The sequence below is a fragment of the Marmota monax genome, unplaced genomic scaffold (genome assembly GCF_021218885.2).
Source record: "Marmota monax isolate L192 unplaced genomic scaffold, Marmota_monax_Labrador192_F-V1.1 WCK01_AAM20220418_F8-fsc00051, whole genome shotgun sequence".
Lineage (NCBI taxonomy): Eukaryota > Metazoa > Chordata > Mammalia > Rodentia > Sciuridae > Marmota > Marmota monax.
In genome coordinates, this window is record NW_026695202.1 from 9,622,838 (window position 1) to 9,637,787 (window position 14,950).

At 65.2% G+C, this 14,950-nt stretch overlaps 1 protein-coding gene across 4 annotated transcripts in view; it reads right to left on the reverse strand.

Annotated features, from left to right (window-relative positions):
* Positions 1–11,231: 11,231 nt before the first annotated feature.
* Positions 11,232–14,950, reverse strand: part of Elfn2 (extracellular leucine rich repeat and fibronectin type III domain containing 2) — a 44,043-nt gene continuing 40,324 nt past the window's right edge. For all 4 annotated transcript variants that reach the window (XM_058574153.1, XM_058574152.1, XM_046429286.2 and 1 more), the window contains exon 2: positions 11,232–14,421. In XM_058574153.1, coding sequence (XP_058430136.1) covers positions 11,544–14,006 — 2,463 coding nt within the window. In that variant the 5' untranslated portion in view covers positions 14,007–14,421 and the 3' untranslated portion in view covers positions 11,232–11,543. The remainder of the gene's footprint in view (positions 14,422–14,950) is intronic.

Consider the following 14,950-nt stretch of genomic DNA (forward strand, 5'->3'; position numbering starts at 1 on the left):
CCAGGAATTGTTAGGCCCTCAGGCCCCGTGACCGGCACCCTGCGACGCTGCTTCCTCTCTCCTGCTGCCGTGCCTCAGGGCCTTCGCACCTGCTCTTCTCCTTTCCAGATCCCACATCCTTGGTTTCCTCTCTCAGGTCCCTTTGCAAACATCCCTCTATGCCAATGGGCCACCCCTGAGCACGCGTCCATTGGGGCCCTGCCTCCCCAGCCTGGGGACCCCCCCCTCAAGTGCTGCCAGAGCCCACATCACCTGGTTCCTGTGACCTGTGTTCACTGACCTCTCCTCTGGCTTGAAGGGCAGCCCCTTGAGGGCAGGGCCCCGTGTCCGGCGGCTGCTGTGTCCACAGGCCTCCTGGTGCGCTCGGTGCCCCGCCCCAGCTCTCGTGCTCACTGGCTGAGCTAACTGGGACTGGGGACAGGTGTGCCTTGGCGCAGGGGTGACACCCAGCCCCGAGTCCACACCAGGAAACGCAGACCCTCAGCCTTCCCCCTTCCCTGCCTGTTTGGCAGCGAGCCCAGCCCCCGGCGGTTTCAGTGCCCCCCCCCCGTGCCAGGCGCGGGAGACGGTCTAGTCTGTTTGTGGCAGAAGCTGAGACAGGACTGGGGACTGGAGGCCGGAGGCCACTGATCACCTGCCGGTGGCCCCTAGTGGCCGACGGTGGCCCCAGGGACTCCCCGGCTGCGCTGGGGTGGGATAGGCTGAAGTCGGAGGTGGGCTGAGGACCCGGAGGCACCCGGCCCTGAGGGGAACGGCCAGAGGAGGAGGCCTGGGCCCGATTCCTGCCCTCAAATCGAAGTGCCCGCGGCCGGCAGAGGCCCCCAGTGGGACCCAGGCCGCAGGGCAGAAGGCGCCAGGCTCGGGGTGTGGACACGTTAAAAGGCCTGAGCCCCTGGAGAGGCCACGTCTGTGGAGCTTGGGTCCAAAACGGGAGCGTCTGGCGGCACCCACCCCAGTGGCCGGGCTGAGCAGGGACGCGGTGACAGATGACAGCTCTGTCTTCGTTTCTCGCGGGACCCTGTGCCGGTGCTTGTCTTCCTGTTTTGATTTTCAGGTGAGGACGCTGAGGCACCGGGTCCCACACATCGTCCAGTGTCCCCAGCTGGTCAGCTCAGGGCAGGAGGCCAGCCCACTGCAGGGTCCCGGAGGGCGGTGTCATCCTTTGGATTTTTGCCAGTCTCAAGAGTTACAAGTGACAGTTTGTTGTCTTCTTTTGACTTTCTCTATTGTCACTTTATCAGGTAGGATTAGACATAGATACAAGAAAAGTGTCCTGAGCCAGAAACGTCAGACCCAGAGGAAGCCACCGGGGCTGGCTCCTGGCTTCCCTCCCGCGGTCCTCCCCCAGGTCTGACCACTGGACGGTGTGTCACTCCGCGCCTGCCTCCTCATCGTCCAGCGTGGCTGCTCAAGACCCAACCATCATGTCTTACCTTCCAGTCGTGGGAAGAAAGAAGGGGTAAAGGAAAACGAAGAGCACCCACCAGCCGCCCGCCCCTTCCCACAGACCAGGACCTGAGCACCTGGCCCCCCTGTGTGGGGCACTGGAGAATGTCTTCATCCCAGGGGACTACTCACCCGTCTTCCTGTGGGAGAGGCCGGTTCTTCCCGGGGACACTCCTTGCCTTGGCCATCTGCCCAACCGTGCTGGGCTCCGAGGACTTGTGTCACAGTCCAACAGGAGAGCCTCTGATGGCCCCGAGCGGCACCTGGATCGGTTCTGTGCCCGGCGCTGGGGTGGCCAGAGGCCAGTGTGCAGGGACCCCCCAGAGGCCGGTGGCCATTGAAAGACAAAGGCTGGAACTGTGTGTCTTGCTAAGTCCCTGGGGACAGCGACACCCCGAGGTCGGAGCTCACCCCGCAGTTGGCAGCTGGTCCTCCTGCTGTCGCTCACTCCCCTTAGGCCCCTGGGCAGCCCGAGCACCGTGGCTCTCCTGCATTCAGCAGGAGACAACTAATTTATGTAGCTCCAGAGCCTGCACTTAGCCAGGCCAGACGACCCCATTCTTCCTGTGACAGGGGTTCCAGGCCCTTCTCCGTGGTGGCATGCTCTGCTGAGGGCACGAGTCATCTCCGCCATGGAGAGTCACTCTGCATTGACCGCAGCCTCTCTGGGTGGAGTCCAGACAGTAGGGACAGGCACAGAACCCTCACCTCCTGTGCCCAGACTCTATGCTCCTATTAATGTGGCCATGGCTGCATCCACCCTAGAAATAGCTTTGTCACTCAGTGACTTCCCTGAGCCCAAGCCTGCCACAGCCTCCAGGAGTCCAAGTGACATCCACAACCCCTACCTGAACGAGTTCAAGCAGAGACACCACCCCACGGGCGGGCCAGGCCTCCTGGCTCCGTTCTCCTCCCTTGAGCCACCCCACAGTCTCTCCTCAATGCAAGGATCACAGGACTCTGCACCCCACCCCCATCCCCCCACGCCAGGTACCACAGTGACATCCAGAGGAAGGCCTCTGTCCCTTCCCCCAAAGCCCAGGGTTGTGTCTGCTGGCTGGGAGGGGACTGGGTCCAAGGGCCATTCTTGAACCAGTCACTAGCCAGGGCGAGCCGGGCCGCGATGGCACAGGACGCCCGCGGGCCAGTGCTGGGGGAAGCCAATGGGGGCTCAGCAAGGGCGGGGGAGGGGAGAAACAGCCCCGGGGACCCCAGCAGGTACCGGGGCTCGGGGCCTGGGAGGGAAAAGGGCCTTCCTGGCCCAGGCGAAGGGGCTGGGAGGGCAGGACGGGGTGCCGCAGTGCCCGCCGTGCCCACAAAGGTCGCTCTGGCTGCTACGTGGAGAACAACTGTGTCCAGGACGGAGGCAGAGAGGCCGGTGGAGACTGCGGCCACCCAGGTGAAGGGGTCCACGGGAAGGTGAGGGGACTTCACGGTGCAGTCACGGGACCCAGAGGGGGAGGGGAGCCTGCGAGGAAGACCCCGCCCTGGCTCGGCTGCGGGTCCCTCCTGTGGGACAGGAGGTGGGGCTCCAGGGGCCCGGGGTGGGGCGGGAGCTGGGCCCTGGGCCTGCGGCTGGTGTTGGAGACCCGGGAGCCGCTGGAGCAGAACCACTAAGTGGGACCCCTGTGCCGTCCTTCCTCTGGCTGCCGGAAGACCCCGAGGGAAGCCAGCGGCCACCGGCCAGGCTGAGCTCCTGGCCTGGATCCTGCTGCCCGCCTCCCCATGCCCGCTGGCCCAGCCTGGGGTCCCAGGAGGGCTGGGCCCAGGTGGCTCCACTTCCCAGAGGTGGACACTGAGGCTCTGGGCCCAGGGAGCCCTCCCAGCCCGAGCGGCCCTCTCCAGTCCCCCTGGTGCTCAGCCCGGCCCTGGGCTTGTGCCTTGGCCTGGGAGAGGCCGTCGAGCCTTGTGGGGTGGAGAGGCCCGCCTGGCCAGGCGTGTGTGGAGCGGGGATGGGGGACCCCGCAGCTGGCCCTGCCTGTGTCCCTCAGCGTCTGTGGTGCCTTCGTTGCCTGTGCACACCCTGGGGCTGGAGACCAAGAGACCAGGCCTCCCCTGGGTGCTGCCTCCAGATGCAGGCTCAGGGCCGGGCGCAGCAGAGGCTTGGTCCCTGGGGAGGTCCACGGGCCACTCCCATCCACCCACAGTGGGAAGGGGTATATATTCCCCAAAGATAAACTTAAAATAACCTTTTTTACTCTAAACTTTTTAAATTTGGATTCATCAGGACTTAGTGCTGCGGAAAGGCATATGTGTCCAAAAAATGTACATAAGCCCAAGGTACTTTGGAAGGATATTCTAACAGGACAATGGAAAGGTCCTGACCCAGTAATTGTCTGGAGTCGGGGGTCTGTTTGTGTGTTTCCACAGGGAGAGAAGCTTGTGTGGGAGAGAGAGGCTTGTGGAAAGCAGCTGGTGGCAGTTGAGGCTCTGAGGGTTTTTCCTGAGAGGCTGTTTTGTTTGGCGTGTGTGGTTCTAAAAATAAAGTTAGTTTCTTTTGACAAGTGGCTCCTGATTGTGCCCAGCCAGACTGCGGCACACAGTGTAGCCACCAGGCCCGAGCCGGAGCTCAGGAACCCCCAGAGGTGGCGAGTGGCAGCTGTCGATGGTCCTGGTCCTGCCCAGACGCTAAAAAGCCAAACCGCCCCCTCTTGCGGCATCATCTCTGGAGACTTATCCCCCGAAGAGTGGGCTCATCCCGCCGTCTGCCCGCCACCCGCAGGCTCCCTTATCCCCGAGCCCAGGTCCACCCCTGAGGTGGCCAGGCCTGGACAGCTCACATGCCATCCAGCTGAGTGTTGGAAGTTTAGGAATCGAGCTAACAAACCGTTAGGACTGTTGGTCGCGTGGACCTTGGCGGGGACCTAGGGAGAGCTGGTGGCCCAGGACAGCGAGACCCCACCCGGGCCCACAGCACACTCTTCTCTCTCCCAGCGCCGTCCCACAACTGCAGGGGCACGTGAACGCCTACGACCCCACGGTCCCTCTGCACCTGCCCACACAGCCGCCCCTTGGCCAGCTTCCTGCCGAGGGGTGTCCCCACGGTGGCACAGGCCCCGAAGGCAGGTCTGGGGCCAAGCAGTGACGATCTTGGGGTCCCGGGTATTAATAGAACAACCCACATGGGTATGTTGTGGGCACCCAGCCTCAGGGCCCAGGGAGGGGCTGGGTCAGCCCCTTCTTAGGAGCCCAGCTTGATCAGGGCCCTGCTGACCCCAGTGCCACCCGCATCCTCTCCCCCATCGCTGGTCGGTCACTCTCAGGAGCACTATCTGGACGGCCTGGCCAGCCTCCCCACGACCTGGGAGGCTGCCCACCCCCGATTCCCTGGCCTCGTTATTCTTGCTTTAAATGAAAGATTTGGAAATCTTAGAAATGACCAGACTTTCAGCAGCAAGGGTCAGGATGGGCCTCACAGGGCCTGAAAATTGCCATCGGAGTCCAAGGCTCAGGGCTGTCACTGCTGGTCTCCAGGTAGGACGCTGCACAGAGCCCTCCCTGGGACCCGGCCCCCATCCTGGCCTGGTGGGACGGTCAGGTGAAGCTTGGGGTGAAATGGGCAGGGTCCCTCCCAGGCCTGTCCTTGACCAGCTGTGCCACCTTAGGGGATGGTTCGCCCTCTCTGATCCTGTTCCTCAGAAACAGAGCCAAGGTGCCTGCTTCGTGGGCCACTTCCTCGTGTGCTGATGTCAGGCGCCAGCCACCTGCCCCATGGGGCCCCAGAGCTAGGCCCACCCTGCCAGGAGCCTCGGAGGCCCAGGGTCACGGGCAGTTCTGTCTCTGCAGGTCACGTGTCTGCTGAGAGACTGAGCAGGGGACAGGGCAGGAAGTGTGCCTCAGCCTCTGCGCCCTCTGCTTCCTCGCTCTGTCCAGCTGAGGAACCGTGGCCCTGCCCGCCACTCAGTGCCTGCCATCGGGTGGACCGCGGGGCAGCAGCCTCCTCTGGTCCTAGGGGTTCCCTTGAATTTGAAAGCACAGCCTGGTGTTGGCCTCCAAGCAGTCCTGCCCGCCACTGTCCTCGCCCGCGTCCCTCCCTGCTGAAGTCAGCTGGACAGAATTCCCCTCTCTGCAAGGGTCAGCTACTGGGCCTGGCAGTGGGGTGGCCCGGCCCCGGGCCCAGGTAGGTGAGGGGGAGGGGAAGTTTCTGGGGGAGCTCAGGAAACCTACGTAAGGACACTGCAGCCAAGACTTCGCACAGGGTCCTGCGACATCGTCCCACGGCTGGCAGACATCGTCAGGACCAAGGACAGCGGACAGGGATGCCAGCGAAGGCCATTTGAGAGGAGACCCTGAGGGGGTTCAGTCTGGGGACTCCAGCTCATGGGGAGAGGGGGCTGGAGGGGAGGGCACGGCTAACTGGGTACTGCCCCGAGGGCACAGCAGCCAACTGGCCAGGTCCACGGGCCTCAGGAGGGAGAAGGGTGGACATGAGGGGCGAAGCCATGGGCTCTGCAGGCAGGAGGCGCGGCAGGTGGAGGTGTGAGGGGAGAGCAGAATGGTCAGAGCACCAGGGTGCGGGGGCGCTGACCCCGCTGGCTCCTGCTGCCCCTGCTCAGGCCAAGGGCCCCAGATACTGCTGCCCACATGGAGGTGCTGCAGACAGCCCGGAAGGCCAGACTGGCCTGTTGTCCAGAGCTCTGGGGTGAAGGAGCCTGGGAAGGAAGGGCCAGGCTCACTCACCCCGCTCCAGGGAGACACTGAAGAACACGCCTCTGGGGTGCGGGACACCCCCTGGAGCTGGTGGCCAGGGAGCAGGATTGAGGACCTCCCAGGACAGAGGGGACTGTAAGAGAGAGGCCTCAGGGAGGCACGGGAGTGCCCTACAGCCAGGCCAGGTTCAGGCCCTAGGGGTGACCTTGAGGCTCAGGAAGGCGTCACCTGGGGAAGATCCAGGAAAGAGACCTTGCAGCCACCCGGGAGGGGCCGTCAGGTTGTGCGAGGCCCTGGAGGAGGCCCAGGCCAGCGGAGGCCCAGCAGGAGGGAGGGGGCCTCAGCCTCTGCCCTCGCACAAGGTCCCCACGGTGCTACCAAGTCCAGTGAAGGAAACAGGACAGCCACTGGGGCTACCGCTCCTGCCCCCCAGGTCGAAGTGGCTGAGTGCCCATGTGATGCCTTCCCGGGGGCCAGCGCAGCCCAGGGAGCCGCGGGGGCCCAGCCCTGGGCCTTCATGGAGGAGGGGTGTGCAGAGCTGGAGGAAAGGGCTCTGCGGAGAGGACGGGGGCTGAGGCTGAGCCCAGGGCTCCAGAGCCACGGTGTGAACCTGCGGCCACTGCATGGTGACCACAGACACAGTAGCACCCCTGACTCCTGAAGGAGCAGAGGCCGATAGCTGTGAGGAAGAGGCCAGTAGATGGCAGAGGACACCCGGGCAGGTGGCCAAGCCAGGCCTGGAGGTGGCCCAGGGGTCCCACAGGGACCTGGGCCCACCATGGCAGGAGCAGGCCTGGGACCACCGGTGGCCTGTGGTCATTGACTGGGGCAGCTTTGTACCAGAGATGTCCCCCGTGCCCCTCTGTCTCCACAGGGGTCTACACGGACCTGCATCCAGGGTGAAGGTGGCCAGGAGGAGCCTGAGGACACAGGGCCAAGGGTGTCCAGGTGTCCACGCAGGCCTCCCGGGCAGACCCAGGGAGCGCCGGGGGACGCCTCCCTGCGTCTTCTTCCCTTGACCTTGGGCAGCGATGACCCGTCCAGTTGGCCCCATCCCTAGCCCCGAGGGCAGGGCCCCAGGTGAGGAGAGGACATGGGAAGGGGCACAGGAACTGGGGGCACTGGGCGCCCAGCGCGGGCACATTCAACACGAGCCTCGACCCCGTTGTTTTAAATACGAAATTTATTGCAAATATAGAAATTGGTTCTCTCCATACAGGAATCTCCGAGTTGAGGAAAACGATTTCGTGCCATTCAGTTTAAAACAGGAAATTGGGGGGGGGCAGATGGAGGGAGGAGAAAATAAATGAAGTTGCCCCCCCAAAAGAAGAAAAGGAGAGAGTTCCAGGCCCCGGAGGGAGGGAGGGTCCGTCCACAGCTGGGGCTCCCAGGTCCGGAGGTCAGGGCCTCGAGCCCAGCTCTGCAGGGCTCAAACCAGGTGCCAGGCCACAGCCCCCGGGGCCGGGGCTCCTGAGCGGGGGCTGGGGGAGGGTGGCGCCCCTGCTGCCCGGAGCCCTGCCCCGCCCTGTGCTTGTCTGGCAGAGAATCGGGGCTGGGGGGAAGAGGAGGCCCAGGCCCCCCGCCCCCACGGACCCCTCTTCCGCTCCCTACGGCTCGGCAGGAGTGACTGGCCACACGAGGGACACTGAGACAAGAGGTGGAGAGACCGATGCTGTCCTCGGGGTTGGGGTGGCTCAGGAGGGGGCGTGGCGGGATGGACGTGAGCGTGGGGCTGGGAGGAGGTCCCCTCTCCTGGCTGAGGGGGGCAGAGAGCGGGACCATGGGAGGGACTGGACACGGCCGTGGGGGCCCAACCTTCGCCCTGGCCTTGGTGGGTCAGGCTTCCGTCCTTCGTCCTTCGGGGTCAGACGCCAGAGATGCCCTGCCTTGCTCCACCATCCTCACCCCTGGGAAAGGGCACTGCCAGGCCGGGAACCAGCCAGGGAAGGGGGTGGGGTGACCTAAAGAGGGGCTTCAAGAAGCCACCGCTGCAGCTGGCGCCCACCAGCCCCTTCTCACAGCCACTGGGTCCTCCTGTCAGATAGGGTTTGACTGCCCGTCACCTCCTCCAAGGGACAAGGGACTCTGTCCCTCCCCTCCATCGCCCTCGGTTAATTCTTTGCGTGATGCGACCTCCGGGAAGCAGTTTCCGTCTGTCCCTTCACTGTGTTTGGGCCTCTTAGGAAGGGGCTCCTGACCCTGCGGTCCCCGTCTGGCCCTTCCTGGCCCCTCTCTTTGACTCCTCCCCACTGGGTTTCCTGTGCTTCTGCTTCCCCCAGAGTGGGCACAAGCCACCTCGGATGGGGACACCAGGAGCCTCGGCCACGCTGGCCTTCACCCCCTGCCCAGGGCCTCTCCAGGGCCCCGGGGGCCCACCTGGCCCTCCCACCCCCACGGTCCCCATATCTCCCCAGACAGGGCCCCTGCCTGACACAGCAGCTCCCGGTCCTGTGCCCCCTCCTCCAGGAGGGCCACAGAGCATGGCACCTCTGGGGGACAGAGAGGGACTTTTCCCAAGAGGGAAGACCCTGGCCTGGGGCCCCTGAGGAGGTGTCCACAAGACTCATCTCTTCTGGCCGGATCTCTGCTTTTCATTTCTGGAAGGTCATTAGCTGCAACAGAGAGGTGGCAGTGCCTGCCGTGCCCTTCAGGACAGAGGGCACCTCTGGGTCCCTTCCTGGGGAAGGGTTCACAGGTGGTTCCCAGGTCAGGAGACCCAGGGTGACCTGACTGGGGCTCGAGGCAGGAAGATCCACTGGCCCCCTTTCCCTTCCACGCCCCTCCCCCTCCCAGCGCCACCCCAGCCTGTCCCCACCACGGCCCCTGACCATTGCCATCATAAGCATGGCCCTCGGCCAGGCTCCTGGAATAAATGGTCATTTGTCTTTTGTAAATACTTCAGGCAGGGGCCTCCGGGTGGGCTCCTCCCCACAGGTCCGGCCTGGCAGCTGGGGTTCTGGCTGCTGGGGGACCAGACCTGCCCCTTAGGCCCTGCTCTGCCTCAGAGAACAGTGTCCCGTGGGTCTCCAAGGTCATGTCACCTCCTGGAGCGCCAGGGTCCTGCTGTTGAGATGGGAGCCCATGGGGGAAGGCCTGAGGTCTCAGGGGTCATGGTCCCCAGGACTGATGGCCAGGCTGCTGGCCGCGCTCTCCCTCCCAGGCTCCTCCCTCCCTCCGGGCCCCAAGCCTCTCCATGGAGCCCTGTGCCTAGGCCGCCTGTCCTCAGCAGGGTGACGGCACCTCTCCACGCGGTCAGACCCCAGACCCGGGTTCTCTTCCTGGAGAAGCTGTCTAGGAAAGGCCCTGGGGAGGGGGAGGTGGCCCCAGAGGGACAGGGGGAGGTGGTGAGGCGGCACTTGTGGGCCCCAAGCCCGAGGGATGGGAGGTGGGTGTGGGGCAGGGCTGGGCTTTGGTGGCACCTGTTTTGGGTCTCCTGCAGAGCTGGCCCTCCCTGGGTTTCAAGAGCTGCTCAGATCCCGATGGAGGGACTTGGGGGGGGGGGGCAACGGGACAAACTGGCACATACACAACAGATGTTTGCTCAGAAAAATACAGTAAAATCGTCATGCAGTGTAACAGGGAGCCTGCTTCTCGCCGCCCTCGGCTCGCTCGGCTTTGCCAACTGGGTGTGAGGAGGGTTGGGGGCGAGCTCGGGGCTGGGGTCTGCTCCTACGCTTCCATGCCAGCCCACCCCCTCTTCTCCCCAGGAGAACAGTCTTTTCTTTGCCAATGTCACCCCCAAAGTGAGCTCTGGGCTCAGCCCACCCCCGGAAGTTGATGTGACAGAGGAGGTCAGCTGAGCCCCCTGGTCCTTTCCCAAGCCCACCAGCAGGGGGTGGGTGGAGCCCCCAGGGAAAGTGGCCTTCCTGGTCAGAGCCCCTCCCCCACAGCACAGGCCTTTGTCCCTTGGCACCATCACACCCCCAGTCTCAAGAAGCCCAAACGGGTGACAGGCCAGATCTGGGGGTCTCTGGCAGGGGCGAGGGGGGAGCTGACAGGGCCCCTCGCCATCCCGGGGTGGGTGAGGACAGCTGCCCGGGTCCCCCAGCGCTCCTCCACCTCCAGGGGCCAGCCTCGGCCACAGGACCCCGCCCAGAGTTTGTCCTGGGAAGGCCCTGGCTCTTGAGAGGGGCGGGCCCCTGCCCGGCCCTCCCTCCTGCTCTGCTGCCGCCCACACTCAGCCCCCAGAGCCCCACGGTCTGCTCTGGGCACCGGCTGCCAGGCACCCGGTTGCCATGGAGACGGGCTAGCCGGGGGAGGGGCCGTGGACCCAGCCTGCTCCCCCCCCCACCCCAGGGTGGTGGGGGGAGCTCACTGTTTGTGCTTTGTTCGATGTTGGGTGGGGGTCAGAAGGGGAGTGGCCGTTTCCATGGTAACATGGGGCCCCCTCAGGCTGAGAGATGGGGCAGGGGTGGGGGGGCCCTCCTTCCTCCTTCCTCTGGGTAGGCTGAGTCTCTGCCCTGAGACCCCGTGCTGGGGGTCAGGCAGGGGGGTGCAGGATGCAGGGAGCAGGCGGGAAGCCCCCTTCCGCCTCCCCGCTGTCCCCGGGTGTCACAGTTCACTGCTGCTCCTCTGGGGTGGACAGGGGTCCCGGAGGCCCAGAGAGGCTGGGGCCAGGGGTGTGGAGCCTGCACCTGAGACGCCATGGGAGCTGGCCCACCCAGCGTCCCTCCCCAGGCAGCTCCCCTGGCTACTTGGAAGACACTTGAAGGGGGTGGTGGCATGTCCCCTTGCTCTGCTCTGCTCAGCCCCGTGCCCTGAGGGGACTTCCGTGGGCTTTCTGGAGAGGGAAAGCACCTTCCTGGTTCTCAAGCCCCTCGGTCACAGGCGGTGACAGCTTTGGAAGGGTGTTGGTGGACTGGGGTCCCGGGGGTGTGGCTGGGGGGAACGGCCTGGGCCAGGAAGCCGGGAGACTGAGTCTGACCTGCCACATGACCCCAGGGTCATCACCTTGCTCCTTGGGCCATCCATGAAGTGGAGGGAAATGGCACCCATGTCCACCTAGTGCCATACCTCTAAGTGACCTGTCCCCGAGCTCGAGAGGTCACCCTCCCTGACCCAGAGGGGCTCCGTCCGTGTCTTCCCAGTCTCCTCTCCCCCAGTCCCGCGCCTGGCCCCCATCCCCCGCTCTCCTCTGGCCTCCTCGCCTGCCCCTGGCCCAGCCCCGCACGCCGGGCAGCGTCCCTGGGCAGCACAGTAAAGACGACTGATTTCGGTATCAGTTTGTAAACTTTAAGGAAAATGTGTCTTGTTTTCCTGTCCGTTATTGTCGGTGTTGGTTGGTTCACAGTCAGGTGGTGGTCAGGTGTGTGCGTGGTGCGTGCGTGCGGGTGTGCGTGTGCGTCCACTCCTCCGCCTGGGCCGTCCGCCCCTGCCCGCCCGGCCCCCGGGGCCCTACCCCGGAGCGCCCTGGCCCTCCCCCTGCAGCCTCACCAGGGAGGAGAGGGTCACAGCTTCTGCTGGGCCGAGACCCCCTTCCAGTAATCCAGGATGTCGTGCAGGTCCTCGTCCTTGGCGAACTGGACCTTCTTGCGCAGGGCGTGGCCGGCGGCCATGTACACCTCCTCGCGGTGGTGCTTCTTGTAGGGCCGGAAGCGCTCCCAGATCTTGTGCGTGCTCTCGGACGAGTACTCGGGGCTGGAGGAGTACCCTGAGTAGTAGTGTCTGGGGGACAGCTGGGAGTAGGTGGAGTCGCGCTTGGAGCGGGTCAGCGGCTTGAGGAAGGACACGCGCTGGCTCAGGCTGTCGGCGCCCTCCTCGTAGTAGAGGGCGGGGAAGCTGTGCCGGTGCTCGCTGCAGTGGTAGGCGGGCTTCACCTCCAGGTGGTGGATGCCCCCGCCCCCGCCGCTGCCCCCGCTGCTGCCCGCGGGCACCAGCGGGAGCCGGTCCAGCGGGCTGTTGAGGGGGCTGCCCTTCTCGATGTACTTGGAGTCGCCCTTGGCCAGCCCCGGGGCGGCCGGGTGGTCGGGCACGTCCAGGCTGAAGACTTTGGCGCTCTTGATGGAGCCGCTGGACGACACGCTGCAGGTCTTGCGGGTGACCGCGGCGTCGGCGCTGAGCTGGCGCTGCAGCGGATGGTGGGAGCTCTCCTTGTAGGGGGGAGAGAGGAAGCCGGGCCGCTCCAGCGCCCCAGGGGCGGTGGCCGTGGAGGTGGTGGCGGCTGGAGGGAGGGACTGGCACTCGAAGGCCAGCTCAGGGTCCCCGCCACCACTGCCAGCCCCCAGGAAAGAGGCCGAGTCCAGCTTGAGGGCATCAATACAGTTGTTGATGATCTGGTTGACCTTGTCCACCTCCTTGGCGATGGTGGAGATCTCGGCGGCCGAGCCCTGGCCGTTTTCCAGCTCCGGGAGGTCATCCTCTGGACGGGCCAGGCCGTCCCCCCCTGCCCCTGTGCGCACCTCGATATAGTTGCCTTTGGTGGCCACCTTGGGTGTGTCCAGCCCGGCCTCCAGTCCCTTGGAGGCAGGCAGCTTCTCTCCAATCATGGAGGGGATGGAGGACATGCGGGCCACGGGCAGCACGGGGGGCTCGCCCAGCTTCTGGGCGGCGTGGACGATGGAGCCGGCGTCCACGTCGGCCCCGTAGCGCATCTCCAGGATGGTCTTCTTGACATTGACGGACTTCTGCTTCTCCTCCTGCAGGCGCCGCCTGCGCAGGCAGTAGTAGACGGCGCCCAGCACGATGACCATGCCGAAGAGGCAGCCCAGGATGGTCATGATGTAGTGGGTGGTGGTGGAGGTGCTGGGCGCCAGGTCCCCGGGCACCGGGTCCCTCGTGGTGAAGGTCAGGCAGGTGTGGTTGAAGCGGCGGCTGTTGCGCAGCGAGGTCACGCAGAAGGTGTACTCGGTGTGCGCCCGCAGCTTGTCCAGCGTCACGATCTCCTTCTTGTTCTTGAGCGTCATGACGTCCGAGAAGTAGCTGCTGTTGTACTGGACCAGGACGTACATCTTGCTGTAGGGGTGTGGGATGATGACCACCAGGGTGGCCGAGGTGAAGGTGACGTGGTGCAGCTTGATGGCGGGCCCCGCGGAGGCGTCTGTGGTGGACGAGGCCGGCGGCTCCACCGAGAGGATCTCGTCGGGGTTGAAGCCCGAGTTCTCGTCGGGCTCCCTCTGGGCGTCGGTGGAGTAGGGCGTGGGGTGGCTCTGGGGCCGGGCGGGCAGCGAGCCGTTGCGGCACTTGGCCTGCAGGACGGTGATGGCGTTGAGGCTGTGGTAGGGCCGGGGCACGAGCAGCGGGTAGCCTGCGAACTCCCTGGGCGACTCGCACTGCAGCCGGTCATAGTTCTTGGTGACGTTGTTGAAGACGACGAGCCAGGCGAGGAAGCCGAAGAGGTCGCACTCGCAGTTGAAGGGGTTGCCGGCCAGCTCGCACACCATCAGGCTGGCCAGGCTGGCGAAGGTGGCGCCGTCCAGGCGGCTGAGGCGGTTGGAGGACAGGTCGATGCTGATGAGGCTCGGGCACTCGGAGAAGGCGGTGGGCGTCACCACCTCGATGAGGTTGTGCTGCACGAAGAGGAACTGCAGGCGGCCCATGCCGCGCAGCATGCCCTCGGTCAGGTTGCTCAGCCGGTTGTAGCCCAGCTGCAGCACCTGCAGGCTGGACTGGCCCAGGAAGGCGCCGTCCTCGATGTAGGAGATCTCGTTCTTGGTCAGGTTGAGGTCGGTGAGGTTCCCGAAGCGGTTGAGCGAGGAGTAGAGCACGGCCTTGAGCTTGTTCTCGTTGAGCCGCAGGTCGTGCACCGTGCTGTTGATGTGCTGCGGGATGGTCTCGTAGGGCGGCTGGTTCTGGCTGCAGATGGCCAGCCACACGTAGCCCTTGTCCCCCTCGATGAGCCAGCAGTCGGCACGCACGGCCCCCGGCCCGCACACGCAGAGCAGCGCGGCCGCGCACAGCCCCAGGCGCAGCATGGCGCGGGCCTCGGAGGGCTGAGCGGAGGGCCAAGCTGGGGTGCCTAGCGGCCAGAGGCTGGGGCTGGCGGCACAGTCCTCCCGGGGGCCGCCACCATCTTGGGGGCGACCCCCAGCGTGGGGGCCCCAGGCAAGGTGGGCACGGCGGGTGCCAACAGCTGGGCCGGGGAGCTACCAGCAGGCAGGGGGCCTGGCCAGGGTGCGGGCACCCAGAGCCTGCTGCTGGCCGGCTCCTGGCCTCCGGGTGGGAAGGACCACGGCTCTCGGCCTCGACTTGCTCCTCCTCCTCCTCCTCCTCTTCCTCCTCAGGTTCTGGGCTCAGAACTTCAGAAGATCCCCACAGGAGACTGGAGAGCGGCACCAAGGGCACAAGAGACGGGGTCAGGAGGGAAGCGCCCCATCGGTCACCTGGTTCCTGAAAGGCAGCACCCAGAGGGTGACCGATCAGTGCCAGGGCCCAGACGAGCCCCATCGGGAGCTCCAGTGCAGATCCCCTCCCCGGGCCTCCGTGACAAGGAGGACCCAGGGTCCCCACCACGTAAAGGGAGGGAGGGCTGGTGAGTGGCAGGAGGGGGAGGGGTCCTCGGAGAGCAGGAGGTGGGGACTCGGGGTCCGGCAGGGCAGTCTGAGGCCCGAGGACAGAGGAGGAGCCGGGACAGGACGGGGACACAGGCCCACTCTCCCGCGCACGCCAGCCCGGTGCACACACTCACCTGCCGGCTGCACAGTGACCCCCACATGAGCCGGAACCCCACGGCACACACACGTGGACAGGGACACACGCTCACAAGCACACCTGCCATCTGTGCCCACGACAGACAGGCTGCACACACAGGGCACGTACCCAAGTGGGCACCCCCAAATCCGGATAAAGAATTAAGAAGCCCAGCAAAACGCCTCCCGTCTCCAGGCCCAAAGATAAATAATTCATTTGTTGTGTAACT